General features: G+C 37.6%; 4 protein-coding genes, 3 long non-coding RNA genes and 1 pseudogene across 9 annotated transcripts; 2 read left to right on the top strand and 6 right to left on the bottom strand.

The window, feature by feature from the left end:
- Window positions 1-1,693: 1,693 nt before the first annotated feature.
- On the bottom strand, window positions 1,694-2,255 carry LOC111448339. Its single transcript, XR_002711420.1, has 2 exons — window positions 2,220-2,255; window positions 1,694-2,137 (listed from the first exon to the last, which is right to left on the bottom strand). It is a non-coding gene; the product is annotated as an uncharacterized LOC111448339 (long non-coding RNA).
- A 213-nt stretch (window positions 2,256-2,468) lies between these two features.
- Window positions 2,469-4,516, bottom strand: LOC111448337. The gene is made up of 2 exons (XR_002711419.1): window positions 4,366-4,516; window positions 2,469-2,909 (listed from the first exon to the last, which is right to left on the bottom strand). It is a non-coding gene; the product is annotated as an uncharacterized LOC111448337 (long non-coding RNA).
- A 232-nt stretch (window positions 4,517-4,748) lies between these two features.
- LOC111448652 lies at window positions 4,749-8,077 on the top strand (annotated as a pseudogene).
- A 462-nt stretch (window positions 8,078-8,539) lies between these two features.
- On the top strand, window positions 8,540-9,642 carry LOC111448336. Its single transcript, XR_002711418.1, has 2 exons — window positions 8,540-8,765; window positions 8,930-9,642. It is a non-coding gene; the product is annotated as an uncharacterized LOC111448336 (long non-coding RNA).
- On the bottom strand, window positions 9,532-13,327 carry LOC111448326 (elongation factor 2-like). Its single transcript, XM_023087842.1, has 4 exons — window positions 13,235-13,327; window positions 12,825-12,874; window positions 12,653-12,740; window positions 9,532-12,212 (listed from the first exon to the last, which is right to left on the bottom strand). Exons 2-4 carry the CDS (start codon window positions 12,825-12,827, stop codon window positions 9,772-9,774), a joined length of 2,532 nt encoding a protein of 843 aa, XP_022943610.1. The 5' UTR covers window positions 12,828-12,874; window positions 13,235-13,327; the 3' UTR covers window positions 9,532-9,771.
- An 871-nt stretch (window positions 13,328-14,198) lies between these two features.
- LOC111448328 (post-GPI attachment to proteins factor 3-like) lies at window positions 14,199-18,363 on the bottom strand. Of its 3 annotated transcripts, none has more exons than XM_023087844.1 (7): window positions 18,236-18,358; window positions 17,843-17,921; window positions 17,647-17,741; window positions 16,071-16,332; window positions 15,784-15,980; window positions 15,499-15,686; window positions 14,199-14,691 (listed from the first exon to the last, which is right to left on the bottom strand). In XM_023087844.1, the coding sequence occupies exons 2-7, from the start codon at window positions 17,849-17,851 to the stop codon at window positions 14,405-14,407; spliced, it is 1,038 nt and encodes a 345-aa protein (XP_022943612.1). In that variant the 5' UTR covers window positions 17,852-17,921; window positions 18,236-18,358; the 3' UTR covers window positions 14,199-14,404. The 3 variants fall into 3 exon arrangements, with proteins under 3 accessions (XP_022943612.1, XP_022943613.1, XP_022943614.1); XM_023087845.1 differs by having other exon boundaries at window positions 17,843-17,905; XM_023087846.1 differs by lacking the exon at window positions 17,843-17,921 and having other exon boundaries at window positions 18,236-18,363.
- A 143-nt stretch (window positions 18,364-18,506) lies between these two features.
- On the bottom strand, window positions 18,507-19,633 carry LOC111448333 (transcription factor JUNGBRUNNEN 1-like). Its single transcript, XM_023087853.1, has 2 exons — window positions 19,091-19,633; window positions 18,507-18,989 (listed from the first exon to the last, which is right to left on the bottom strand). Exons 1-2 carry the CDS (start codon window positions 19,580-19,582, stop codon window positions 18,579-18,581), a joined length of 903 nt encoding a protein of 300 aa, XP_022943621.1. The 5' UTR covers window positions 19,583-19,633; the 3' UTR covers window positions 18,507-18,578.
- Window positions 19,634-22,992: 3,359 nt separating this feature from the next.
- On the bottom strand, window positions 22,993-24,735 carry LOC111448332 (transcription factor JUNGBRUNNEN 1-like). Its single transcript, XM_023087852.1, has 3 exons — window positions 24,504-24,735; window positions 24,133-24,425; window positions 22,993-23,440 (listed from the first exon to the last, which is right to left on the bottom strand). The coding sequence occupies exons 1-3, from the start codon at window positions 24,694-24,696 to the stop codon at window positions 23,021-23,023; spliced, it is 906 nt and encodes a 301-aa protein (XP_022943620.1). The 5' UTR covers window positions 24,697-24,735; the 3' UTR covers window positions 22,993-23,020.
- Window positions 24,736-26,696: the final 1,961 nt, after the last annotated feature.

Here is a 26,696-nt window from a genome sequence, read left to right as displayed (position 1 = left end):
AGTAAGATGAGGAACACAATTAAAAAAAAAAAAAAAAAAAAAAACAAACATCTCTACCACAAATCAAATCAAATCAAATCAAGATTTGGATCATTTTTCTTTCTTTATACAATAAATACAAATTTCACATAATTAAAGGTACAAGAAAATATTGAGCACCTTTAAAAAAAAAAACCCATAATTTTGTTTTGAGAGAAGAATTTGTAATTGGGGTTGGATGTTTTTTTTTCGCCGATTCTTGAATTGTTTATAAACGACCCTAACTACTTAGAGCATTTGAAAAGTTTAAGGTTAAATAATTTAATGTTAAGAATCTGGGTGAGGGTGGGTCGTGTATTTGAGTTTTGATATTTTTCTATACGAAGATTCGGGCACGAGGAGTCGGAGTTGTTTAACGTGGAATGATGATGAAATGAGGGGCTAATAATGAAGTAAAATGGTAGATGTTGATGTGTAAAAAGAAGTGTTGGAGATGGTGGTGGGGCTTGAGCTTTATAGAAAGACATAATGGTGGGCGAAGATAGGAATCCCACCATGGTTGCTCCAAAAAGCCAACAAACAAACAAACCTATGGCACCAACCACTCGCCTAGGAATCATATCTTAAACCATTTTCATGTTCTTTTCTTTACTTTTACATGAAATCTCATCACTACCTTGCTTGCTACTTCCACTCTCAATTCTCATCATATTGGGTGGAGTAAGTCTAAAGGTTTTTGTATGCCCGTGTCGTTGAAATATATGTATATACTCTATGCACGAAAAAGAAAAGCAAACAATTATCGTTCGAGAGCTGCTTTGAGAAAGCAACTAGTTTATACATGTGAAGTTTGGATGAAAACGTGGTTTGTGTATAGTGATCTTTAATCTAATGGTTTGTGTAGCTGCAAGCCATTTATTTCAACGATATGGGAAACGAGAGATGAGGTGCATTTTGATAAAATAATGTGATGATCAGTGGATAGAGACGTGTGAAAGTTTGAAAGTGACCGAATAAGGAGAAATCACGAGGTATTACGTTTGAATTAAATTAAAAAGAGAAAAGAGAGAGAAGAAATTAATGGGGGAACGAAGTTTGGTACAATCAATCAATGTAGAAAATGCATCTTATTGATTATGGAGCATTGGAATTGGTCCCATTTGGCTATGAACACTCATTATTTGGCATTTGAATTCACAACCCACTTGTATTTCTATTCTCTAATACTCAATGAACACACAATTCCATCAATCTTTCTCTATTCATTTCCCATTTCTTTCCAACCGTTTCCCTCTGCTTTGCGAGTCTATCAATCGTGTAAAGAGTGTAAAGGCGAGTTTATAGAAAAGTGTACATGTGTAGAGTATCTAAGTTTCTCATAAAAAAGTGTTATATTTGGTGTCGATTGATACTCGACGTACTATGCACGAAACTATATGTCCACTTATCAAAAAGACGTCTATTTGAGAAGAATTGGAAATGACTCAGGGAAGGTATGGTGTCAGCTCTCCACCACCCTTGGGTTCAGTGGCCTAAGCAAGCTACCCTACGGTACATATGTGTCATATCGTGGGCAAACGTTTTGAGACATGCATCTCAGACAACTTCTTTTGACATGGGTTTTTTTAGTGCCGAGTATCGAAGTAACTTAGGATGTAAGAGAGGAAAAACATGAGTAAAGGGGAGTTTGGAAAGTAAGAAAAGAAGTGAGATCTGAGAGAATTGATACTCATCTCTGATTTTCAGTCATTACATCTCAGCTAAGAAAAGGAGAGTCATTGGGATGATGAATGAAGAGGACAGGCAGAGTAGGAGCAGGCCTGACAACCCCAACTTATGATGTCTCTCATTGATCTACCAAACAAAAACTCCTTTTCCTTGTTCTGCTTTAGCGTTTATCTCTTTAAATCTTCACACTTTCATCACTTTATACATACTATGAACTGTCTGCACAAGCTCTAAAATACAAGCTCAACACACCTTTCAACAATCTAAGCAAAGTATTTTCACAGTAATGCACATTTATGCACAAGGTTTTGGCTCTGATAAGCTAGGATGTTGTAGATATATAACTGCAAGCTTAGAGGTTGGCTGTTCATGGACTTGATGGGGGTGCTTACTCCTAGTTGATGCCAATGCTTGGTATTCGTTTTGAACTCTCCATGACAGCCGCCAAAGTCCACTACTAGTAAATAATGTTTCGTTTTTAAAACGTGTCTGCTAGGGAGAGGTTTCCATACCCTTATAAAGAATGTTTTGCTCTTCTCTCAAACTGAGATGGGATCTCACAGTCCACTTCCTTGGGGTCTAGCGTCTTTGCTGACACACCGCCTAATGTCTGGCTCTGCTAACATTTGTAACAGTCTAAACCCACCGCTAGTAAACATTGTCCGCTTTGGCTTGTAACATATCGCTGTCAACCTCACGATTTTAAAACGTGTCTACTAGAGAGAGGTTTCCACACCTTTGTAAAGAATGTTTCGTTCCCCTCTCTAACTTAGGTGGGATCTCATAGTTAACTGCATTTGTAACATGTTATACCAAGATAAACTCGTAAAGAACTGAGCCAAATTTAATCTTTACGTCTTATACTTACAACTACAGAACCCAATAGTTTCCTTCACTGGTGCCAATCAGAAGCAACGCTCACTTTTCCTAAAGCCAAGCAAGAAGTAGCCATGTGAAAGAAATAATGCACCGTTCAAGGTTGCCTTTGATAAAAGGACTTGGTATCAATTCTAAATGGCACATGGGCAGACAAGAAATTTAGGACCATCTTTAGCAGATAGAGGACAAGAATAGAAGTGAATGGTCAACCTTTTGGATGAAAGACAGTAGCCCTGAAACAGTTGAGTGGATGTAATCCTGCAGCTCAGGATGATGAGCTTTCTGCACAACCGCATTCATCTACCTTCTTCTTTCAAAAGCATCTTCATATAAACCCCACCAATAATTACTCACAATTCCTATCTTTTCCATCTTTTCTTGATTTCATTAGTATCACCATCCTTTCCCAGAAATAAAGCAGTAAATAGGATCTTAGGCAAAGAGACTAAAGAAAGAATTGCACCCAGAAGGGTAAATTCGTTTGAGGAAGACAGTTCATGTAATGGCCACCTCCAAGAATTCAACTAGAATCTGAACAGTCTCCCCTGGACCTACTTTTACTCATAGCATCAAGAAACTAAAGTAACTAAAGTGTGAGATCCCACGTAGGCTGGAGAGGAGAATGAATCATTCTTTCCAAGGGTGTGGAAACCTCTCCCTAGCACATGCGTTTTGAAAATCTTGAGGAAAAACCCAAAGAGAACAATACCTACTAACAGTGGACTTGGGCCGTTATAAATGCTGAGTCCCGAAGGAGGTTGGACATGAGGCGGTGTGCCAGCAAGGACGCTGGGCCTTGAAGGGGGATGGATTGGGGGATCGCCATTGATTGGAGAAGGGAACGAGTGCCAGAGAAGACATTGGGTCCCAAAGGGGTGGATTGTGAGATCCCACCTCGATTGTGGAGGAGAACGAAACATTTTTTATAAGGGTATGAAAACCTCTTCCTAGCAGACGCATTTTAAAAACCTTGAGGGAAAGTCCGAAAAGAAAAGTCCAAAGAGGACAATATAAACCTTGAGGAGAAGTCTAAAAGGAAAAGCTCAAAGAGGACACTCTATAGACAATATATACTAGCGATGGGTTTCGGCTGTTACTTGGGGCTATAACGGGCTAGAAGAAATAAGGAAAAACCTTGAGGTGATACTTCATTGTCTCTTTGAGTCCATTGGCTAGATAAGATGCCAAGTGATATGGTCTTTAAGCTAGACGATCAAATTCTCAACATAAACATGTAAGCCAATTACATAAACGGTCTCAAGCACACTCCAGTCCATTTGACAGCTCCTTATCTTCAAGCAAGTTACATGAGTGTCAAAGATGATACTACATTTCGAATGTTTAGTTAAGAACCTCCATGCGGCCATGCCTAAGTGCAACGGTTTGCTGCATTGCCAGTGCCCATTAGGATGTTCTTAACAAATATTAAGAGAATACACAATTCACAGACTTGCTCAACTGTTCATCATAATTCCAATGCTTCTAACTCCTTTCATTGCCCATCTCTTAACATCTTGTAAACTCACCGAGAGTAAACCAAATGAACGTCCTGGAAGCTAAATCCTTTTCCAATTTTGAGTATCAAATAAAAATCCAAAAAAATAAGAATGACCCAATAAAATGCTAGTAACTATCTTCTATGAAACAGCCAATCCAACGCAAAATTAACAATGAACAGATGGCACAGAAGAAAACTTGGAAGATTTCTTTTCCTTTTTTTTTTATCGTTTCTTCATGAATTTAGGATGGGGAAGAAAGCTTACAAGTGTTGAAACTTACAAGACCATGGGTCGTATTTCATTAAGCTCCTGCCCTGATGTCTAGAGATGGATGCTTGGGCTCGCAAAGTGATCGTCCCGCTTCATAGTCTGTAAAAGCTGCGTGCCCTTTTCAGTGTTGAAATCGGGTTTAATTCGGTTCTCCATTCATGTCCTCGGTTCAAAAATGGAAAACCGAACTTCATTCTATTTGGTTCGACTTTTTATGTTAAAGAAAATAAACCAAATAAACCGAACCGAGTGTTTTAAATTTAGGGACCGGCCATGGCTCTTCCTCTCGGTTGGGGTCAAAACCGACTAAACCGAACCGCGGTCACCCTAAATCTTAAACTAAACCGAACCGAGTATCATCCCATGAGGCCCAATTGAATTGCCGCGGTTTTGATGCATCGAATTTCCCACAACCAGCAACCGCCAACTAGAGAGGTGGCAGAGAAGAACTTCTTAGAGCGAGTTTTCGTAAGGTATGATTTTCTCAAACGAAATTTACATTAGAATTTGAACATCATTGGGATTTGCTATAGTAACTTCGATCGTGGTGAAATTCTAATAATGTAAATTCGTTTAAGAAGGAAAGGGAAGGGAGGTCGAGCTTGTGTGGTTGTTCTTGGTGATCTAGGTCGAAGTCCTCGTATGCAGTATCAAGCTCTTTCTCTTGCCCGCCAGGTATGATTTTACCGTTTCCTCAACTGAGTCTTGATTGGTGTGTATTATGAATGTTCAATTTAGCTGCGTATTGTTGGTTTCAGTGGTTTCTTTGATTTCTGTAGAGAACTTGCCAAAATTCCTATAGCGACTTGAGTAGTGATGTACAAAATTCCTTCAAAATCTGCCATGGATTTTCCGTCCTGTAACACTACTACTTAAGTCTCTCGTTCAGTTTCTTATGCTTCTTTGGTTCCTTATAGTTAGAATTCATTCGCCTGCCTTCTTCGTTGTGCAGGTAAATAAATGGTTGAAAATTATGATGAGTCCAGCTTCTTGATTATGTCATATTTAAAAAAATGACAAATGGTATAATTTTTTCTGGTTTCTGGGTATTGAGTTATCTCCTGATCTTTTTTGAACAACCTGTAATCCTCACCTCTTAAGAAGAGAGAGTGCGTGTTTCTTGATGGTAAAGGCATATGATTGTGCATATGAATTAGCCATTCATAAAAAGATATTTGTTTCCTTTCCTCTTCTTAACCCTAGCATAAGTTGCCTCAAGATGTATTAAAGTAATGATTGTAGCCACAAGTCCAAAATATTGTCTGGGTCCATTTACCTGTAGATAAGCAGATTTTTATTTATCTGGTTTCCTCTTTTACACTTTTACACTCTCAAACAGGGCCTTGTCTCACTGTGTTGGCTAGGATTATTGTACAAGTCTTTCTGTATGTTTCAAAAGTTATATGTCAGGGATGCAATGTTTGGTGCATGTACTTAAGAATAAGAATTAGTTTGCCCACTCCTCCGGTGAGATCCCACATCGGTTGGAAAGAAAAACGAAACATTCTTTACAATGATGTGGAAACCTCTCCCTAATAGATGCGTTTTAAAACCGTGAGGCTGACGACGATACGTAACGGGTCAAAGCGGGCAATATTTGCTAGCGGTAGGCTTGGGCTATTACAAATGGTATCAGAGCCAGACATCAGGCGGTGTGTGCCAGCGAGAACGTTGGGCCCCTAAGGAGGGTGGATTTTGAGATCCCGCATCGGTTGGAGAGGGAAACGAAGCATTCTTTATAAGGATGTGAAAACATCTCCCTAATAAACGCGTTTTACAACTGTGAGGCTGATGGTGATACGTAATGGGCCAAAGCGGACAATCGACTAGCAGTGGGCTGTTACGCCTCCTTCCTCTCCCCCCACCTCTGGGGTGCATGTAACGTGACTATTGTTAAATTAACAATCTGCAGTTTGGCCTTTTTCCTGTAACTGGCTAATGTTCATTATCTTGATGTAGTTTTCACACATTTGAGAGTTGGTGAAAGACATTTATGTTAACATCTGCTTTTCCATTGTACTTTTTGAGATTGGCTGCTTATTTCCAATTTTTACAATAATCCCTTACGAGTTTTCTTCCGCAGAATCCTCCTTCTGTTCCAACGTTAATTGCTGTAAAATGGGCTAGCAACTAAAGCGATCTGCATTTATCATTGATTGCCATAATTTTGGTCATACTTTGCTTGCCCTGTCCCTAGGAAGAAATAGCAGTTTTGTGGCTGTATACCGCTGGTACTGAATATAATTTATAATTTTCCCACTCTTTTGTCCATCGAGTATGTGGTTGGCTGATCTATCGTTGGCTGAATTATAGTGTGATTTTAGTCTAGGATTGAACAGCATTTTGGGAAGATGGCAGATGGCTCCTTTTGTGTCACGAGACAATGCAACATGAACTGGCTGAAAACTGGGATATCAAGTAAGAGGGTGAGACTGATGGGTGAATGGCAATATAGTCAAACTTCATCTAATAGAGCCCATGAAAGTTTACTGTCGAGTATTAAAAACAATTGTTTTCTTGTTTTTTCTGTTTTCCTTTTTTATATGTAGAGCCACAGTTCTCTATGATCAACCTCCGAGTTTTTCCACATTGCTTCACTCCAGGACAAACATGAGGTGAGTTATGGTCGCCTTTTTTTGTTTCATTCTTTCTGTATACTGATGCGATATATAAACTATGTTGTTCATTTTAGTTGTTTTGTAGGCTACATAGTGATATAATTCAGCCTCTTGGTCTTCAAGATTGTGTTAGCTATGGTACGATCTACATTTTTCAATAAATTTACTGTAGGTTTAGGAGAAAGTATTTTCTTATTTATCAAAAGACTCATAATAGGTAAATCTTCATAAATAGGGTACATTCTCAGTTCAACATAATTTCCCTTGTTCATTCAAGTTAACACTATAACACTCAGTTCAACATAATTTCCCTGGTTAGGTTTTACGTTTGACCTAATTTACTAAGGCTTCTTGAAGAATTGATATTTTCCATTTCTTTTTCTTGGGGATGTTCTATGTTTGTGCTTTCATTACTCTTTCTAGGTGTTTTTTTGGTCATTTGATTGTTAACGTGAATATGATAGTTTGTACTGTAACTTGTCAGGATATTAATAGCTACAGAAAATTCTTTAGGCAGCCATTTAGTTGTAGATAATAATGGCATGGGATAGCTATAAAATTAACATCTAAATGCTTATATTTGGTATGCACATTGGTTGCACTCCCAAGCATGACATCCATGGATGTCTGGCTTTGCATGAACCGAGGTGCCCACTCAAATTAGTAGGTTTCAGGATTCTCTTCCTATAGGATCCCGTATGGATACACTACAATATTTTAAATCAAAGTCAATCACATGTTCGTGTTAAGTATATTTTGTTTGAAAGATAATGGCATTTCCGACTTGAAAGGGAAGCACTTTGAGATAGCTTTGAACCTTGGTAAGGATGATAATTCAAACAGACCTCCAACAGGCAAAAGTTGAATATTTCTAATAGTAACATTTAACAATTAAAAAGGTTGAAACTTATGAATTCCTTTCTGAAAGCACAATGTATTGTTGACTTCCTGTTTTGCATCTTCAAACTTTGAGATCACTGCCTTAACTTCCTGTAATGTCTTTTCAGGATTCCAGACGAAGAAGAAGTTGGAGTGTGAGACCCCACATCAGTGGGAAGAGGAGAACGAAACATTTCTTATAAGAGTGGAAACTTGTCCCTAACAGACGCGTTTTAAAACTTTGAGGGGAAGTTTAGAAGAAAAAGCCCAAAGAGGGCAATATTTGCCAGCAGTGTGCTTGTGTTGTTACAAATGGTATCAAAGTCAGACACCAGACAGTGTGTCAGCGAGGACGCTGGCCCCTAAGGGGGTGGATTATGAGATCCCACATCAGTTGAAGAAGAGAATGAAGCATTCCTTATAAGGGTGTGGAAATCTCTCCCTAGCAAACACGTTTTAAAACTTTGAGAGAGCCCAGAAGGGAAGTCCAAAGAGAATAATATCTGCTAATGGAGGGCTTGGGCTGTTACAAATGGTATCAGAGCCTGACACCGGACGGTGTGCCAGCAAGGACATTGGTCACCCAAGGGAAGTGGATTGTGAGATCTCACATCGGTTGGAGAGGAGAATGAAACATTTTTTATAAGAGTGTGAAAACCTATTTACGCATTTCAAAAGCTTGAGGGGAAGCCCTACAGGAAAAGCTCAAAGAAATAATATCACGTGGAAACCTCTCCCTATCGGTGGGCTTAGGCTGTTACATGTAGTCATGTATGACAGGCGTGTTGCTGCAATGCTTGAGGATGATTCAATTTCTGATGAATTTATCTGGAGAGAAATCTATGATGGAAAGAAATATTTATATCCTAGGTTATTATTCATCATTACTGATAACTGCTTTTCACCTACTGAGGTACTACTTTCGCTTGGACATATCTAAATTAGAAACCTGAGGTACTACTTTCGCTTGGACATATCTAAATTAGAAACCTGAGTTACTACTTTCGCTTGGACATATCTAAATTAGAAACCTGAGGTACTACTTTCGCTTGGACATATCTAAATTAGAAACCTGAGGTACTACTTTCGCTTGGACATATCTAAATTAGAAACCTTCCACTGTTTATAAAGGTAAAGAGCCCGTCAAGTATGAAGATAAGATCAGTAAATTACACCTTAGCGTGTGCCATTTCGTACAATGTGGCTGTCTGCAGATCACTTCTCGGTAGTTTGTACAACGGTTTCCCCCCTTCTTATTTTATCTTGCTGACAAAGATTAATAACTATATGCACTTATATCATATTTTCTCAGGAGCAGCAGATCTAGGCGTTTGTTTGCATATTTCTTCATCAGGCTTGGATCTTCCAATGAAGGTATGCATTAGACGTCTTACCCATTAAGGGATGCTATTTAATTGAGAATCAAAGGATCCTATTTAATCATCAACATTTGCTTCCATGAAATGCTATATTTCCATCTTTGAAATTTATAAAAGCTACGTTCACATATTGTATTGTATTTGATGGAATGGCAATTCCGATTATATGCGCATCCACGAGAAAAGAGAGAAGAACGTAAAGCTTATATTATAACGTCAATGTGATTACTTAGGATCTTAAAAACATTAACATTTTAAAGACTGATAATAATAAACTGAACAACCAACAAAAATGCTTAATATTCAGAACATTGACCCACAAAACATATTCCAATAACAAAAGTACCTGAGTAGTCCATACAAACACGCAAAACGAAAAATAAAAACAGTCGAAAAAGAAAAAAAAAAAAAAAAGCATCTCCAAAAAGATAGGCTTTCGTCCTATACGATGATAAGATAAAAATAGGGAACTAATTAGAGAAACTCTCCGCCTGCGGATTCACAAGGTTGTGTTGAAAATTCAACCAAACAAGTGATGATTTAAAGCTTGTCTTCGAACTCCGACAATGGAGTCATCTGCTCCTTCAATCCCTTCCTCTTGCGGATATCAGCAACCAACTGTGCAGCTTGGGAGCCACTTTCTAATGGATCTGAGGACATCATGTCCCAATGGTCAAACACACACTGAGGGAAAGCCTGGCCAGAAGTTGCAGCTCTCAGAGTGCTCGAGAATCCGAACGACTCAATGACAGGGAGATATGCCTTGATGTTGTAGAGAGGGGTACCAGGCCTCTGCATTTCCTCGAACACATGTCCACGCTTCTGGTTAAGAACACTGTAAATACCTCCCAAAGCTTGCTCCGGGGCCTGAATTTCCACCAGGTACACTGGCTCAAGAAGTCTGGGTTTGGCTGTCAACTGAGATGCGTAAATTACCCTCCTAGCTGTGGGAATGACTTGACCACCTCCTCTGTGGATGGCATCAGCATGAAGAACCACATCACACACTTCAAAACAGATGCCTCTCATGTTTTCTTCAGACAACGCACCTTCTTTAGACGCCCACTGGAAACCTGCCACCACGGAATCCTTGATTTCATTCAGGTATTGAACTCCCTTACACATATCAACCACCATGTTGGGGCCAGTAGTCTCAGGACCAAAGCACCAAATCTTCTTCGCGAGATCCTTGTCCCAACCAAACTCCTCCGCCAAAATTTTAGACCGAATTTTAGGATCATCTCGTGGGCCTATGCGACCATCGTCAATAGCCTCTGCCAGTCCTTCCTCCATGGGTCGTGCTTCCATGTATAGACGATTGTGTTTGTTGGGGGATTTGCTCATCACTGTGCGGCATGACCTCTCAAGGACAGTTTCACGGAAAGAGACAACAGGGTCAGATTTTATGATCTCAGCTCCACCCATGAAGTCGTCTTGCAAATCCTTCAGACAGATCTCAAGATGTAGTTCTCCAGCACCAGCCACAATATGCTCACCAGATTCCTCCATGGAACACACAACCATAGGGTCAGACTTCGCCAGACGTTTAAGGCCTTCCACAAGCTTGGGAAGATCAGATGCCACCTTGCACTGAACAGCCACACGCACCACAGGAGATACAGAAAATTTCATGGCTCGAATTGGATGAGCATCTACTTCCTTCTCATTTGTCAGAGTAGCATTCTTGGTGATAAATTGATCCAACCCAACCATGGCAACCGTATTACCACAAGGCACATCCTCCACTGTTTCTTGCTTCTTTCCCATCCAAATGACAGTTCTCTGGACACTCTTCACGTACAAGTCTTTCTTCTCTCCAGGGACATAGTTTGGACCCATGATTCTAACTTTCAAACCAGTTGAAACCTTCCCAGAGAAGACACGACCAAAGGCAAAGAACCTGCCCTTGTCCGATGCAGGAATCATCTTTGATACATAAAGCATAAGAGGTCCCTCAGGGTCACAATTTCTAATGGCACTAGCATAAGCGTCATCTAGTGGACCTTCATACAAGTTCTCAACACGATACTTCTGTGCCGTGGCCGGGGAAGGGAGATGAAAGATCATCATTTCCAAGAGAGCACTGCTTGCAGGGAGCCATGTTTGCATGACTCGCTTCATCAATGCTTTACCCATCAAATCCTTCTCTTCAGATTTCATGACAACTCCAAGCTTCTGCAACATAGGCCATAGCTTGTCCTTCTGGTCATTCATGCAAGTAGCAATAATCTGCTTGATAGGTTCATAGCAGAACTGAACAAATCCACGCTTGCATGTAGCAGTTCCAGTGTTCTTGCTGGTCCATTTCTTGGTGGCAGGGTCGAAGAAGTTCTCGCCCCAAAGCCTCTCCATCATTTTTGACTCGTCCACTCCAAATTTAGAGGCGTACATCTTTGCAAAGTTGGTCAGGGTGAAAGCCCAACCGTGCAAACCAGCAGAGAAAGCAACTGTTCCCTTCTCGGGGTACACTTGCACATCACCAAGAAGTGGATCCTCATATGTAGCCATGATCACATTAGCATTCTCAATAACTCTCTGGAAGGTCTGGTAAGCCTCTTCGCCATCTACTTGAAGCTCAAGGAAGCACCTGTCCATCTTGTTAACAGTCAACACAGGTCGAATCCTCTCTCCCAACGCCTGACGAAGCACTGTCTCTGTTTGGACACAAACACCTTCAACACAATCCACCACCACAAGGGCACCATCGGTAATACGTAGAGCAGCTGTAACCTCAGATGAGAAGTCGACGTGCCCAGGAGAATCGATAAGATTGATAAGATACTCATTTCCATTCCTCTCTCCCTTATAACTCTTCAATGATGCATCAGACATTTCATAGTAGAGGGAGATTCCAGTCGACTTGATGGTGATACCCCGTTCTGCTTCATCTTGTCGGGTATCTGTCATCCGAACATCACCCGCAACTTCTTGAGCAATGATACCGGCAGCAGCCACAAGAGAATCCGTAAGAGTGGACTTCCCTGAAATGTGAAAAAGATGAATGTAAGATTGAGAAAATTATCATTTATAATACAGAATCGGCTCATGACAGCCTGATAAGATGAGATAAGTCCAGGGTTTAAACCGTTCACCATAAAAATTTTAAGAAACAAAATATTTAAAATAATTAAAACAGAAGGTTAAAAAAACAATAGAAAGGAAATAAAAATGTTTTCAATGGGTTTCGAACGCACCCCAAAGATTTTCTAAAAACAAAGGGTTGGTGGAAAAGCAACCTAGTAATGATCTAGATATAATCATGAGTAAACATGTCACTAAACGCCAAGCAAAAAAATTCCATTACCAAGTTCACCATATCATATCAAAGCTCTTGTAAGAAAAACCAATACATAAACATAACAAAAATGATTGCCAAAGAAGATAATTCCTGACGAATTCGATTTAAGTATAAATATAATACCATGATCGACATGAGCAATAACAGACATGTTACGAATGTTATGCTTGTAGTCCATAATCCTACGAAGCTCCTCGGCTGTAAACTTCACCTGTAGACCCAAAAAACACAAAAAAGTTTATATCGAGTCATAACCAAAATTACGAAGAGGAAAAGTAACAGGAAGGGAACTAACCATCTTGACAAGTCTTCAAATTTCACAACGTCCGAAAATAAGATTGTTAGCTGTCAACGATAAGACCCAATGTTAAAAACGATCAGATCAATCGAACAATGAGTCAGATAGCATAATCACACCACACATAAATCTACGGATCATCTAGCTAGCTCGTCTGCTAAAATAACATTAAAACATACATCCCTAATCCAAACATCCAAACATAATCATCATTTCATAACATATCTCTGATTACCATCCGTGGTAAGTCTTTCAATAATTAAATTCATCAAACATTATAAACTTGGCAAACAGATCTTACAAGTGCCCACGAAAAAAATCTCAGACGAAAGACGACAACAAAAGAAATCAAATCAAAGACGCGATGGAATAAGGTGCGAGATGAATTAGATAAAGAAGAAAAATACCTGAAAGAAACGGAGGGAGAGCAAACGAAAGCGCGCTCCCTTAAGCCTCCACAAACGTGTATAGGCACTGGGAAACAGAGAACTTTGAGAGGCCGAAGAAATGGAGGCGATAATGGGACATATATATATCGCTTCAGTGCAGAGTTTCCTATTCCGACCTCTAGGGTTTGGTATTTGGGCTGGGCCTGGTGGATGTTTCTGGCCCATTTAGATCATGATTTGGGCTCAAATTTCCATTTTTAACCCTCCTTTACACCTGTTATTTCAGTTTTGCCCTAATTCTGTGGGGAGTTGTTCGCTGGTAATTTGTCATGGATGATGTATATTTGTTTTTAAATAGGTTAGAATTATAAATTTTGTTTGTATCTAAATTTGATTTGATTTTTAATTACGCTATTATTCTTTGAATTTACCCTATTTAAATAATACCTATGAGAACTACTTTGTTTGAGGGCTTCAGAGAAAAGAGTCGAGCCTCGATTAAGGGGAGGCTATTCGAGAGCTCCATAAGCCTCAGGGGAGGCTTATAAGTGAAGAATACTATCTCCATTGGTATGAAGCCTTTTGGGAAGTCCGGAGTAGAGTCACGAGAGCTAACACTCAAAGTGGACAAGATCATATATTCTCTGACTAAATAAAACTAGAAATAAGTTGCACTAAATTTTGACAAGGGGATTTCACGTTTATACAAAAAATGCTTAATTCCCCGCCCCACTTACTATAAATATATCTTCGACTGGAAAAGTTACCCAAATCAGATGGGAGCAAAAATAAATTAAATTTTTTTACAAAAATGTGATGTAAATATTATTAGTTTTTAAAAGGAAACTTATTGATTACCATATAAAAAGATGATTGTCATATAAGGAAATACAGTTCAAAATTTTCAAAATAGTCTTAATTAATTCTAAAATAAAAGCTTGGCTTATTGCTAAAGCTAAATATTGATAGCTGTGAATCCATCTTCAACGCATTCAAACAAAAAAATATCTGTAAAAGACCAAGAACCAAGATCTGGTACAATAAAGGCTTCTCAGCCTCGTTCTCCTAAGAACTGCAACATTTGTTATACAACAACGCCTAATCTTTCTTTTTCCAGTTTCAAATGAATGGAAGGGAAGGGGAACAAAGTGTAAGCTCCTGTAACACCCCTGTGAAACAAGAACAGCCTTACTTGGCCTTCTTGAGAAGATTGGAGGTCTGAAACTCAGCATCATCTCTGATGAAACTCCACCACACATAGGTCAGGGGGATGGTTGTGGCGTGCCACAGAGCATGAGCATCTATGAGCCCTTCATGTGGTGGGAAATCATAGATTTCCAGTAGTAATGCTAACCCACCGCCCACAACCACCGTCCACACTTTCCACCGAGAAGGATGGTGGGTGACACCAGCCCAGATTGCCCAAATCAGAAGTTGAGACAACCCCATGGTAACACACACGATCATGTTCCACCCTACAAAATGTCACAAGTTTTTGGTTAATTCTCATGACCCAGATATTAAAGTCATATTCGGCCTTAGATTTCCACCTTGACAACTCGGCCCTTACTTACAAACCATACCCATACCCATAGCACATCGATTAGAGAGGGGAAGGAAACATTCCTATAAGGATGTGGAAACTTCTCCCTAGTAGACGCACACACCAAAGGATGATAATAAAGTCAAAAGGAGTATGGGGACTTCTCATCACCAAGCTTGGGCCGTTTGATTTGAATATGAGGGAACAAATTTAGAAGAATAGCTTGCATGAAGAAAAAAGGATGCGGTAAACTTGATAAACGAACTAGAGAAATTGTATTATAAGATTGTTTGTAACAGCCCAAGCTCACCGCTAGTATTGTCCGATTTGGACCGTTACATTCGGTCAGCCTCACAGTGTTTAAAACATTAATGCTAGGGAGAGGTTTCCACACTCTTACAAGGAATGTTTCGTTCCCCTCTCTAACCGATGTGGGATCTCACAATCCACCCTCTTTGGGGGTCCAGCGTCCTTGCTTGCACACCGCTTGGTATCTGGCTTTGATACCATTTGTAACAGCTCAAGCCTACCACTAGTAGATATTGTCCAATTTGGCTCATTACATATCGCCGTCAGCCTCACGGTTTTTAAAACACATATCCTAAGGAGAGGTTTACACACCCTTACAAGGAATGCTTCGTTCCCTTCTCTAACCGATGTGGGATCTCATGTTGCTATATTGGTTCAATATCTCGGAGCCTAGCAGTGCAGGAAGGGGTAAAAAAAGAGTAACAATTACCATAATCAAGCTCGTAAAAGTTGATGTATAAGATATGCGTAAGTGCAAAAGCAAGCAAAGGAGCTGCAACCATGACTCTGGTAGCCTCATGCCTCGCATTGAAACTTCTTAGAATTGCCAGAATGAGTGAAAACCCAAGTAATGCCACAGCAGATGAGTAATCCAATTTCTCTGTCAGAACCACATCACTGCACTTCAATGGCATGTAATAACAATCAGGGCGTGCTATAAAGATATAAACAGGTGATTTGCAACAATTGATGAAGACAGAATTCGAAGGCTCACCGACTGTGGAAAACAGCACTCCAAAACCAAGAGTTCATTGCAAAGAGTGCATAAATGTGCCACAAACTGGCAAATTCATAATGTGCCTTCTTGTCTTGTCTCAAAGGTAACTTATAATATAGAAGGATAAAAAAGGACAGCCAGCCATGAAAATGCATTGAAAGGTTCAGAGCAGAGAATGCTACAGAAACAGGTTCCTGTGCAAATAATGCACAAACAATACTCATAAATATGAACAGGTATCATTTCAATCCCAAATTCATACTCAGCAATTTGATAAAACAAACCTGGATTCCATATATACGCTTAAAGGGCCATTTGCCATGATATTTAACAGGATGATAGCCAAGTGCTTCTCTTTCGCCCTCTCGTTTGACCATGCAATGGTAACGGCAATCACTTTGGCAGTCCCATTGCTTCCACCTTATGTAAAGTGGTTCTTGCATATACCATGGCTGATCAACAGAAACGCCATCTGAAGAGAATTTGCACTGGGGAAAGCATTGCTGATCAATGCATCCTGTTTCTTCACAGTGTTTTATGCAAGTCCTGCAAGTGAATACAAAATTGAATGAATCGCTGAAAAAATGAAAGAGTTACTATCCATGAATAAAAACAAAGATGAGCGAGGTTTTAGGAACAAACAATCACAAAACTGATACATCTAACCTCTATGCACAATAATGCACTAAAACAAACTTTGGATGCACAAAAATTAGCCACTGCACTGATAAGATTGAATACCAAGTCCATGGAACACTAAGGAAAAAGAGAATTCTTTGCATACGATACGATGTTAAAGGGGCTGCTTACTTACCAAACAGATCCTCCTACATCTATATATAAATGCTGGTTTATCAAGAATATGCAAGAAAAACACTTCGGATTGTTGATTCGTCGCCAGAGATGGCTTAGAACCAATAGTTCATTATCTAATGGATTTTTCCGTTCTAATACTCCATCCGAGAGTTATCAGTATTTATCAAATTGTTCCTGTCTCTATTGGATCAAATGACAAAGACATTGTTGAGAAAAAAATGGCTTTTTCCGGATGAAATGAAAATTGGATTCATGTAATGAGAGAAAGGTTTCCCATTCCTTAGTCGGAAAAATATGTGGCCATGAAATAGAGATTAAGTGGAACAGAATTGATGGGGAGTTTCTTCATATTTTGGACCATGACCGACTGTTTTTACGTATATTATAAGTAAAAAGGCGGTATGTGAAGAAATGATGGAAAGGGCTATATTTGCTTAAGAATTGGTAGTTCCTATCGTAATGCATGACTACTTAACAAATGGATTCACGGCAAATACTAGCTTGGCTCAATATTGCCGAGATAATGGTCTATTTCTTCCCGTCTTAGACATTACCTTCCATTAGCCAGTCCCTTAACAAACAAAACTAGAAAGCAAGGTACTATAAAAACTCTATGACATTAGCTTAGCATCATTTAAATTTCTTTACACAGCCAGAATTAAAACAGGAGTAGGCAACATGAATGGTGATATCATTGATGTGCTAGCTGAGAGGTTTCTATACCCTTATAAGGATGTTTCGTTCTCCTCTCCACCTCCCTTGGAGGCCTGCGTTATCTCTGGTACACCGCCTTATGTCTGACTTTGATACCATTTGTAACGGCCTAAGCCCATAACTAGCAAATATTGTCCTTTTTTAGCTTTCCGTTTCGAGCTACCTCTCAAGGTTTCAAAGCGTGTCTACTAGGGAGAGGTTTCCACACCCTTATGAAGGATGTTTCGTTCTCCTTTCCAACCGGTGGGATTTCACAATTGAGGTCTCCAGTCTTCACTAATTCGAATAAAGCTGAAGAATATGCAAACAAAATTAAGACAAAAGTGGTACCTGTATTGTGGGTCAATATCACCAGCACTAGCGTTCAAGCCAATCACGAACCATGCCAACACCCCTACCAAGACACACCAAGAGAACTCCTTCATCTGTCCAGAAATCGATCAGAAATTAGAGACATCCAAATGGCTTCCACTATTAAGCCCCGACAATAACCACGACATTTAGGAAAGAACCCATTGATACACACAGTGGGCATCAATTCTTTTCAGCACTACCCACTTCCACATCGGCGCGTTAGGAAGCGAAAGATCTGCAACACTCCGAAGCTTATTTGAGCCCCAAAGTAACAGAAAATGAAAACAACAAATGAATATAATTAAGAACAAAAAGAAACGAGCTGATGCCATAAAAGATCGTTCGAGAAATCCTAGAAGATGCACAATCATTCATACAGATCAAGTCCTCCTACGCACGAGTCAATTTCCAATCAAATCTAACCCAGAAATTCATCAATCAATCACCATATGAGTTCAACATGAATCAATGTAAAAACCAGCTCGGAAAGTGGCAGATTAGATTAATAGAGTGAATCAGATTTCAAACAGAAACCCCCAAGAAAGTGGGAAATAACCCATCATACCTTGTCGGCAACCGAGAGGGGAAATCAGGCGTTTCGGCCGAAGACTGAAGCTCCAACAATGGCGAAAGCACTCGGGAATATGAATCTTTCTCTTCCCATTTGTTTATTCATTAAAAAAAATAATAATAATAATCGTCTCGAATTTACTGATAATCTTTAGTATATTAATATCTCTATAAAATAAATTTCAAATCTAAATTATAATAATATAAAATTGAATTAAAAAAATCAATTGGGTAAAATGAAATTTCCATTAAAATACAAATAGGCTAAAAATTGAATTACGATGGGTTGGCTTTACATTTTCATATTATGAACACTAAACTGAACTTAAAATTCATATTCATGAATCAAGATCAGATTCCAAAATTGATTTCAGCTCTTCCCATTTCTCATATCCAAATAAATCAGTGGCATCCTCATCAAAATCCGAGAAGCTCGACGACGGCGATACGTTTGCCAACGAATTACGCTTGCCCGACGGCTGCTGCTCACTCCGGCTGCAAAAATTCCTCATGGATTGGCCGCCGTGCGTCATCTGACTCTGATCGGAAAAACTTATGAACGAATAGTCAGAGGAGAAACTGATATAGCTACTCTGTTCATTGGCGTCGGAATATCTATTGCTCGTTGTTCTGAAGTTCATATTCTCCAGAGCTCTGTTTTTGGCCGCCGGAACCTCCCTCCAGTTCGGTGCATTGAGTTTTCTGGTCGAGATATTTCGTTTGAATATACGACACAAAGTCCAAATTTCCTGGGAAAATCAGAGGAAAGAATGAGTTTTGAGTGATACCCATTTCTTAATTTTGTCAAATTTACAAGCTTTACAAATTGATTCATATGTTGAATGCTTACAGCTTCACCGAGGCTGGCAGAGGAAGAAGAAGAGGAAGAAGAAGAAGAAGGGAGACGAAATTCATTCATCATCCACTGCGTTTTAGTGGCTTTACCGGCGCTTCCACGGTAATAAACAAGCGTCTTCTTCAACCCAACAAGAACAGAGCGATCATGATAAATGGGCTTATCAATTCCAGTGGCTTTCCAAAACCCAGATCCCGTTACTCTGTTTGGCCTCGCACTGTTCTTATACTTCCTCCCACGTTTGCAGAAAAAGTACCATTCTTTCTCCCCCAATGCATTACGAGGAAGATCCCAGGGGCTGTGTTTATAGATGTCGATTTGTTTGATGAGTTCGAGGGGAAGGGGGTTGTTGTGGACCTTGCGGCGGAGGTAGAAGCTCACGAGCTCTTCATCGGTGGGGTGAAAGCGGAACCCTGGAAGATGGGATTGGGAGTCGTCGTCGTCGTTCATGGCTATGTCGGAGAACTGTGAGGGACTGCCCGCCATTGTTGTTACTGGCCTTGAGGCTTGAGGCTGGAGGAGAATTGGGGGAAGGTTTTTTTTTGTTTGCTAATATATAGGGAGAGGCCTTTGAATATTGAAGGTCAAGTCTTAGGGCTCTGACCGCTCAAAGAGTGTGTGGGAGAGACAGAGGAAGGCTTGACCTTGTTTTTCTTTCATCGCCCAAGACTTAGTTTTTATGGGATATAAAAAATTCAATCCTAACCAACTAATGTTATAACCAAAATCCTTTTTTATCGGGCTTTAATTTGGAACCACGTGCATCTAAAGCACCTTTTACTAAGATCAATGTAGTTGTATGTAAACCTAAAGCAATAGCATGATGAACCAAGAAGTCTCCCGGCCCTATTGTTAAGAATAGCGAATTACTATTCTCACTAACCGCATTTACCCAACCTGGCAACCATATGCTTTGACCGGCCGTTTGTTGAAGATAAAAGTACATCGAACCCATATGAAGTTTTACCGTGAGCAGATTGAATTTATTGGGCAAAAATGGGTTCGATTAAGATTTGTTTATCCGGAGTACCAGAAGCAAGCATGACATCATTATGAACATAACGCCCAAAATATGGAAAGCTAGCCAACTAATGTTTGACTCTGATATAATTTGTAACAACTTATGCCTTGTTAGTCATTATTGTCTACTTTGACATGTTAACTATTAGCCCCACAGTTTTAAAACTCCTGTTCTCGTAAGAGGCTTCCACTCTTACAAAGAAACACGTCTTTTAGGAGAGATTTTTACTCGGATGAGAAGGGAAGGTCAATTAAAATTTAAGTTATTTTATTTATTATTATTTAAATATTTAGAAGACAACCTTATTACTAAAACTACATTAAAAAAAAAACAAGAAAAAGAGAAAAAAAAAATCTAGAAATTATTGAAGAGTTAAATTTTAAGTTTTCAAAGTCAAAAATAATGTGCTTCCTCCTCACAAATAAGTGTGATTTTCAAAGTGGAATCCCTTGATGGTATGGGTATTGTATTACTCATCAAAAGTCAAACAAATTATTTTATAATTTCAAATTTAATATAAAAATCAATGTATTAATAATTATATGGTTAGAACGAGAAATAAATTTAGGGATACAATAACGTATTAGACCTGAATATACGAGTCTTTTGGGAGTTCTTCCATTTTTAGCGGATGTTAAGGAACAAAATTACTTTTTAAATAAAATATGTTAGTTTATTCCGTATCAAACCATCCATAGTCGTCAATATCAAATTTAAAATAATAATATTATTCAATGGTTTACATTTTTTTGAAGTTTAAAATAAAAGTTGATATATTTGGTTGATAATAAAACGTTGATTTCCATGTTTATAAAATAAGTGATAATGATAAATTAATTAATAAGTGACATCAAGAAATTTGATGTTGTCAAGTCAAAGAATATCAAACATATTGACGTGACCACGTTTAAAGTTAGTTTGAATTTATTATAAAAATTAAATCTACCATTAATATTTTGAGTGGCATTATAAGTTTTGACCATCTTATCAAAGTCATAAAGTCTCCAAAATGTCACATTTTTTTTTTTATAATTTCATTAGGAATTGACAGGACACTTTTAAATAAAGCTTCCTAATTTAAGTGTAATAGAATTTGAATATATATATATAATCATAGACGCTTAATACTAAAAAAAAACTATTATCATTAATTTAGAAGAAAACCGCTAGCATATGCTTAAATTTTTACTAGTATTTAAAAATATCCTTAAAATTTTAAAAATTTCACAACACCCCTTAACTTTTTAAAAAAATAAAAAAAAAATTAAAAAAAATTTATACAGTCAATATAGGAACGAAAAATCTATTGACAACTCATAAATTATCTATAAAAGTTTTATTATTATTTTGGAGAGTTAATGAATATTTTTAAATATTAATAAAAAAATTTAAAGTTTAAAAATATTTTTGAAAATACTTAGTATTAATAAAAAAAATTAAAAATTAAAGTTTAAAAATATTTTAAAAACATTTTGATCGTGCAAGAATTTATCAATACTTTAAATATTTAAAATATTTATTAGAGTTGGACTAAATTAAAATTAAGAGAATTAATTAAAAGGATTTTAATGGAAACATTTAAAAGGATTAGGAATTAAAAAAAAAACACATTTATATGTTTGCTTTTGCTTTTCTTTTTATATTTAAATATTTATTAGACTTTGGATAAATTGAAATTAAAATTAAGAGGATTTTAATGGAAACGTTTAAAAGGATTAGGAATAAAAAGGAAAAAAACACATTTATATGTTTGCTTTTATATATATATATATATATATATATTTTTTTTTTTTTTTGAAAGATGAGATATTATATACCACGTCTCTAATCGTTAATATTTAAATAAGACTAAGATATAATCGAAAGTGGAGGGGGCTGTGGTCAAATTATATAAAAACAAAAAGAAACCTATGACAAAGGGCATTGGAAAGTCAACCTGTTCTATCAAAATCCAGATTTGCCTCTGGTCAAAATTTCCTTGGTCAAAATTTCATCGAGAAGGGCACGGGTAGGCTTCCAAACCCTATCGTGGGCTTGGAAACCTCGTTGATATTGTCGATTGATGTACTCCGAAAGCTCTACCATCTTTCCCGATTTGCCACTATTAGTATATAAGGAGCTTTAACCTAGAATAGAAGAAAGTCCTAGTGCAGAAGTCGAGCGCATAGCTCTTTTTTTAGTCTTTAATTAAGACTGCCATTGAAGATGGGTTAATTCAAACCTTAATGGTTGACCATATTCAATAGTTAAAAATCAAGCTAAAAACTCTCGAAATTTTTCTGAATTGTGTCGGAATATTTTTTAGACCTAATCTAATTGTTCCGGTAAACTAATGAATTTGATTAATGATAATAGATTATACGGATAATGACCTAAGTCATAAATATAGATTTAGAATATTATATGGTAATTGGCCGGCAGGGTTTTGGGGTAACATTGTTTTCTAATCAAACCAAAATCAGCCACATTATGTCGGGAAGTTGTCTAAATTTACCAAACATACTCCAATAAACTAAGGTTTTATATAATTCAGGTACAACAATGTTCATGTCTTTGGGACGTTCTAAATTAGTCTTTCGTGGGACAGATGATCTTGAAACGAACGCAATAAGGAATATTTCGTTTTCCTCTCCAATCAACGTGAAATCTTACAATCTACCCTCTTAAAAGTCTATCGTCCTCATTGGCGTACGACTGGTGATACCATACGTAACAGCTCAAGCCCACCGACCAGTCTCACGATTTAGGGGTACCCAGTGTCCTCGTTGGCACACCGGTGAGTATCTAGCTTTGATACCATATGTAACAGTCCAAACTCACGATTAAACACGTATGTTAAAGAGAGATATCTATATTGTTATAAAAAATGCTTCATTCTACTCGAACAATAATCCATCGTGTTATTAAAACGAAGGGTTATTAAAAAAAGGATCAAAAGCGAAGTCCACGATGGATCTAAGTTCATCCCAGTCATCCTCATCGAACCCCGATGAAGCTGGAGACTGGTTTACAGACAAAGGAGGCGACACAGATATCACTTCAGCTGCTTCACTGTTCTTCTTCTTCATCATCATCATCGTCAGCTCCTCCCATTGTTTTCTTTCATCACAAACCAAGAATGGCTTCTTCTCTTCAAACCCATTAAACGGGTTCGAGCTAAAACTTATGTAAGTTTCTCTTCCATCTCCATCATCATAAGCTTGATGATCCACTGTTTTGGTGCTCTTCCTTTCCCGGTTGCTCGCCGGAATTTCTTTCCAATTTGGTGTGTATCTTCTACATACAATATTCCGTTTGAATATCCGACATAACGTCCAAATCTCCTGAAACGTTCAAACATAAAGAATCAGATTCATGAGAATCATTAGGAGAGAAGTCCCGTATCGACTAATTAAGGGGTTGATTATAGTTTATACTTCGAGAGCTTATACTCAAAGTGGAGAATTTCATGTCATTGCGGGGTTCGTGGTTCCTAACATAGTATCATAATCATGTCAATAGAATCCTCAAATGTCGAATAAAGAAGTTGTGAATCTTGAATGTGTAGTCAAAAGTGACTAAAGTGTCGAGTTTTTGTTTGAAGGCTCAAAAAAGAAGGAGTCGAGCCTCGATTAAGGGAGGCTGTTAAAGGGTTCCATAGGTCTCTCTATGGTGTACTTTGTTCGAGGAGAGGTGAGCCTCAAATGTGTAGTTAAAAGTGACTAAAGTGTCTAGAATTTGTTCGAGGGCTCAAAAAAGAAGGATTTGAGCCTCGATTAAGGGGAGGTTGTTCGAGGGCTCCATAGGCCTCAGAGGATGCTCTATAGTGTAGTTTGAGGAGAGGATTGTCAAGGATGGTTAGGAGAGGAGTCCCATGTCGGTTAATTAAGGAATTGTTGTTGATTATGAGTTTATAAGTAAAGAATACATCTCTATTAGTACGAGCCCTTTTAGAGAAATCCAAAGCAAACCCACGAGAGCATATTACTCAGAGTGAACAATATCATATCATTATAGAGAGTCGTGGTTTGTTTACCGCTGCGTCGGAATCGTGGGAATTGGAAGACGTATTTGGAGGGAGGCGAAACTCATGCATCATCCATTCAGTTTTAAGCCCTCTCCCAGCACTTCCCTTGTAGAAAACAAGGGTTTTCTTCAAGCCAATGCAGCGGTTAGGTTCCCCACCTTGTGAATAAATTGGCTTATCAATACCAGTGGCCTTCCAAAACCCCGCCCCCGTTACCCTATTGGGTCTAACACTGTTCTTGTACTTCCTTCCTCTTTTCACAAACACATAGCACTCTTTCTCCCCCGCCGCCCCACTTCCATCTGCAAAACAAACCCTTATAAATCACCTCAACTCTCTTAGTATATCATAACATAAACCACTGAATTTAAGCAACTTACAAGGAAGATCCCAAGGGTTGTGTCGATAGATATCGATTTGTTTGATGAGTTCGAGGGCAATGGACTTCTTCTCGACCTTCCGACGGAGGTAGTAATCGACGAGCTCTTCGTCGGTGGGGTGGAAGCGGAACCCGGGAAGCGGGAATTGGTAATCGTCGGTGTCGAAGTCGAGAGGAGTAGGTAGTGTAGCCATGATGAAAGGAAGAAGAGATATGAATTTGGGAAGAAGAAGAAGATGGAGTGTTGGATTTAAAGAACATGGGGAGGGTCAAGTCTTTGGAGAGGCAGGGATGATGGAAGACTTGTTCTTTAAAGCTTACCATTTCATACCCTTTTTTTTTATACAAAAACAAACAACATAGGGCCGCATCAAACGCCATAAATTTGTCACTATTTCTATTGTATGCATTTGCATGCTCTTTTTTTTTTTTTGTAATATTGATATTGTCCACTTTAATCGGTTACCTATCTCACAGTCTTACAACATCTCTTTTTATAACAAATGTTTTGTTCCCTTCTCTAACTGATGTAGGATCTCGAGAGATTCAAAGATTTGAGCTTCCAGCTGTCATTAATTATTAAGTTATGTTCAATTCGTAACGAAGAAACAATGATGTATGATCTCTTTCTTATTCGTGGAACCGAATGGAATAAAAATCAATGTGTGGGTCTAAATTAATTTAATAGAATTAAGTCTATTCTAATAAAAAAACAAATCTTTATTATAAATATCAAGAAAATATATATATTTATGATTTTATGAGGTCGAAAATTAGAGATAAAGAATATTAGTTCGGTGACGATGATTTTTTTTTCATATATTGAAATTGAGACACCAAATTGGATTAAAAAAGTCAAAACTAATAATGAAAATGTGACTTTATAATTTTTTTTTTAAACTCGTTCATTGAAGATGAATATAAAAGAAATTAACACTTGAAAAGTGTGAAACGTGGCGAGTATTCATAGATTCCATGTATAAATTTCTTACAATATTTGTTCAAGTCCACTACTAATATATATTGTCTGCTTTGATTCATTGTGTATCGTCGTCAGTCTTATAATTTTTAAACGAGGTTTTTACATCCTTATAAAAAATGTCGTGATCAGTGTAAAAGTAATTAAAAAAAATATTGTATTTTTCTTTAAATATAATCCTACCCATTGGTTAAAATTGAGGCATAATTTGAGCATATATATTTTTTTTTAGATATTATTCAATATAAATATAACAAAAATTAAAGAATTAAAAAAAAAAGTTTGAAATTTCAAATCTCCTGACTTTGTAAACAATAATTTTGTCAGTCTGTTAGTGCCACTTGTTTTTTATATGAAATCATTAATTTTTCCAAAAAAAAAAAAAAGAAAGAAAGAAAGAAAATAAGATTTGTCAGCACAAGCTGCTATTTTTGACTTTGAAAAAAATAAGATAATACTTATTCTTAATTTCTAGATTTCTTTTGGGGTAATATTTGTTGTTTTAAACATACCTTAATTATTTAATCATTTCAATTATAACAAAATTATAGCATTCGCTAATTACGGGTTATTTACATTAACCAAACTGGGATTAGTTTATAATATCCTTAATATAATTCAAAATCATCACTTCAAACCCACCGTTGAATTTTCATTTAATAATAATTAATGTTTCTTAAACTTACCATAAGAGTTAATAATAACTTAATTATATTAAGTGTTTTTTTTTTTACTATATATGTGTGAGATTCCACCGAAAACCTCTCCTTCACATATGTGTTTTAAAACTGTGAGGCTGACGGCAATACGTAACGGGTCAAAGCAGACAATATCTACTAATGGTGGGTTTGAACAGTTATAAATGATATCAAAGCTAGAGACCGGGCCGTGTACCAGCGAAGACGTTATTAGAATTTAGTGCAACTTATTTCTAATATATATAAATATATTAGTTAGAGAATATATTTTAGATATTCTTAAATTTGATTAGTAGCATATTTTATTTTATTCTCAAAATTTAGTTAGTTTATATTTTTCGTGTAGGTATTAGTCGGCATCTTGTATGTATTTAAACGTGGTAAATATCGATGAACCTTCGATTCTAATTCTATCTGTATTATGTAATAATATTTTCATATCTATTCACACTTTTAAGCGGTAGATATTGTGTTAGACGTTAGACCCTTAAAGGAAGTAGATCGTGAGATCCCACGT

Source organism: Cucurbita moschata, unplaced genomic scaffold (assembly GCF_002738365.1).
Source record: "Cucurbita moschata cultivar Rifu unplaced genomic scaffold, Cmos_1.0 Cmo_Scf00010, whole genome shotgun sequence".
NCBI classification, from domain to species: Eukaryota; Viridiplantae; Streptophyta; class Magnoliopsida; order Cucurbitales; family Cucurbitaceae; genus Cucurbita; species Cucurbita moschata.
The sequence above is the reverse complement of the archived record's forward strand: the minus strand, read 5'-3'. Positions and strand labels throughout refer to the sequence as shown.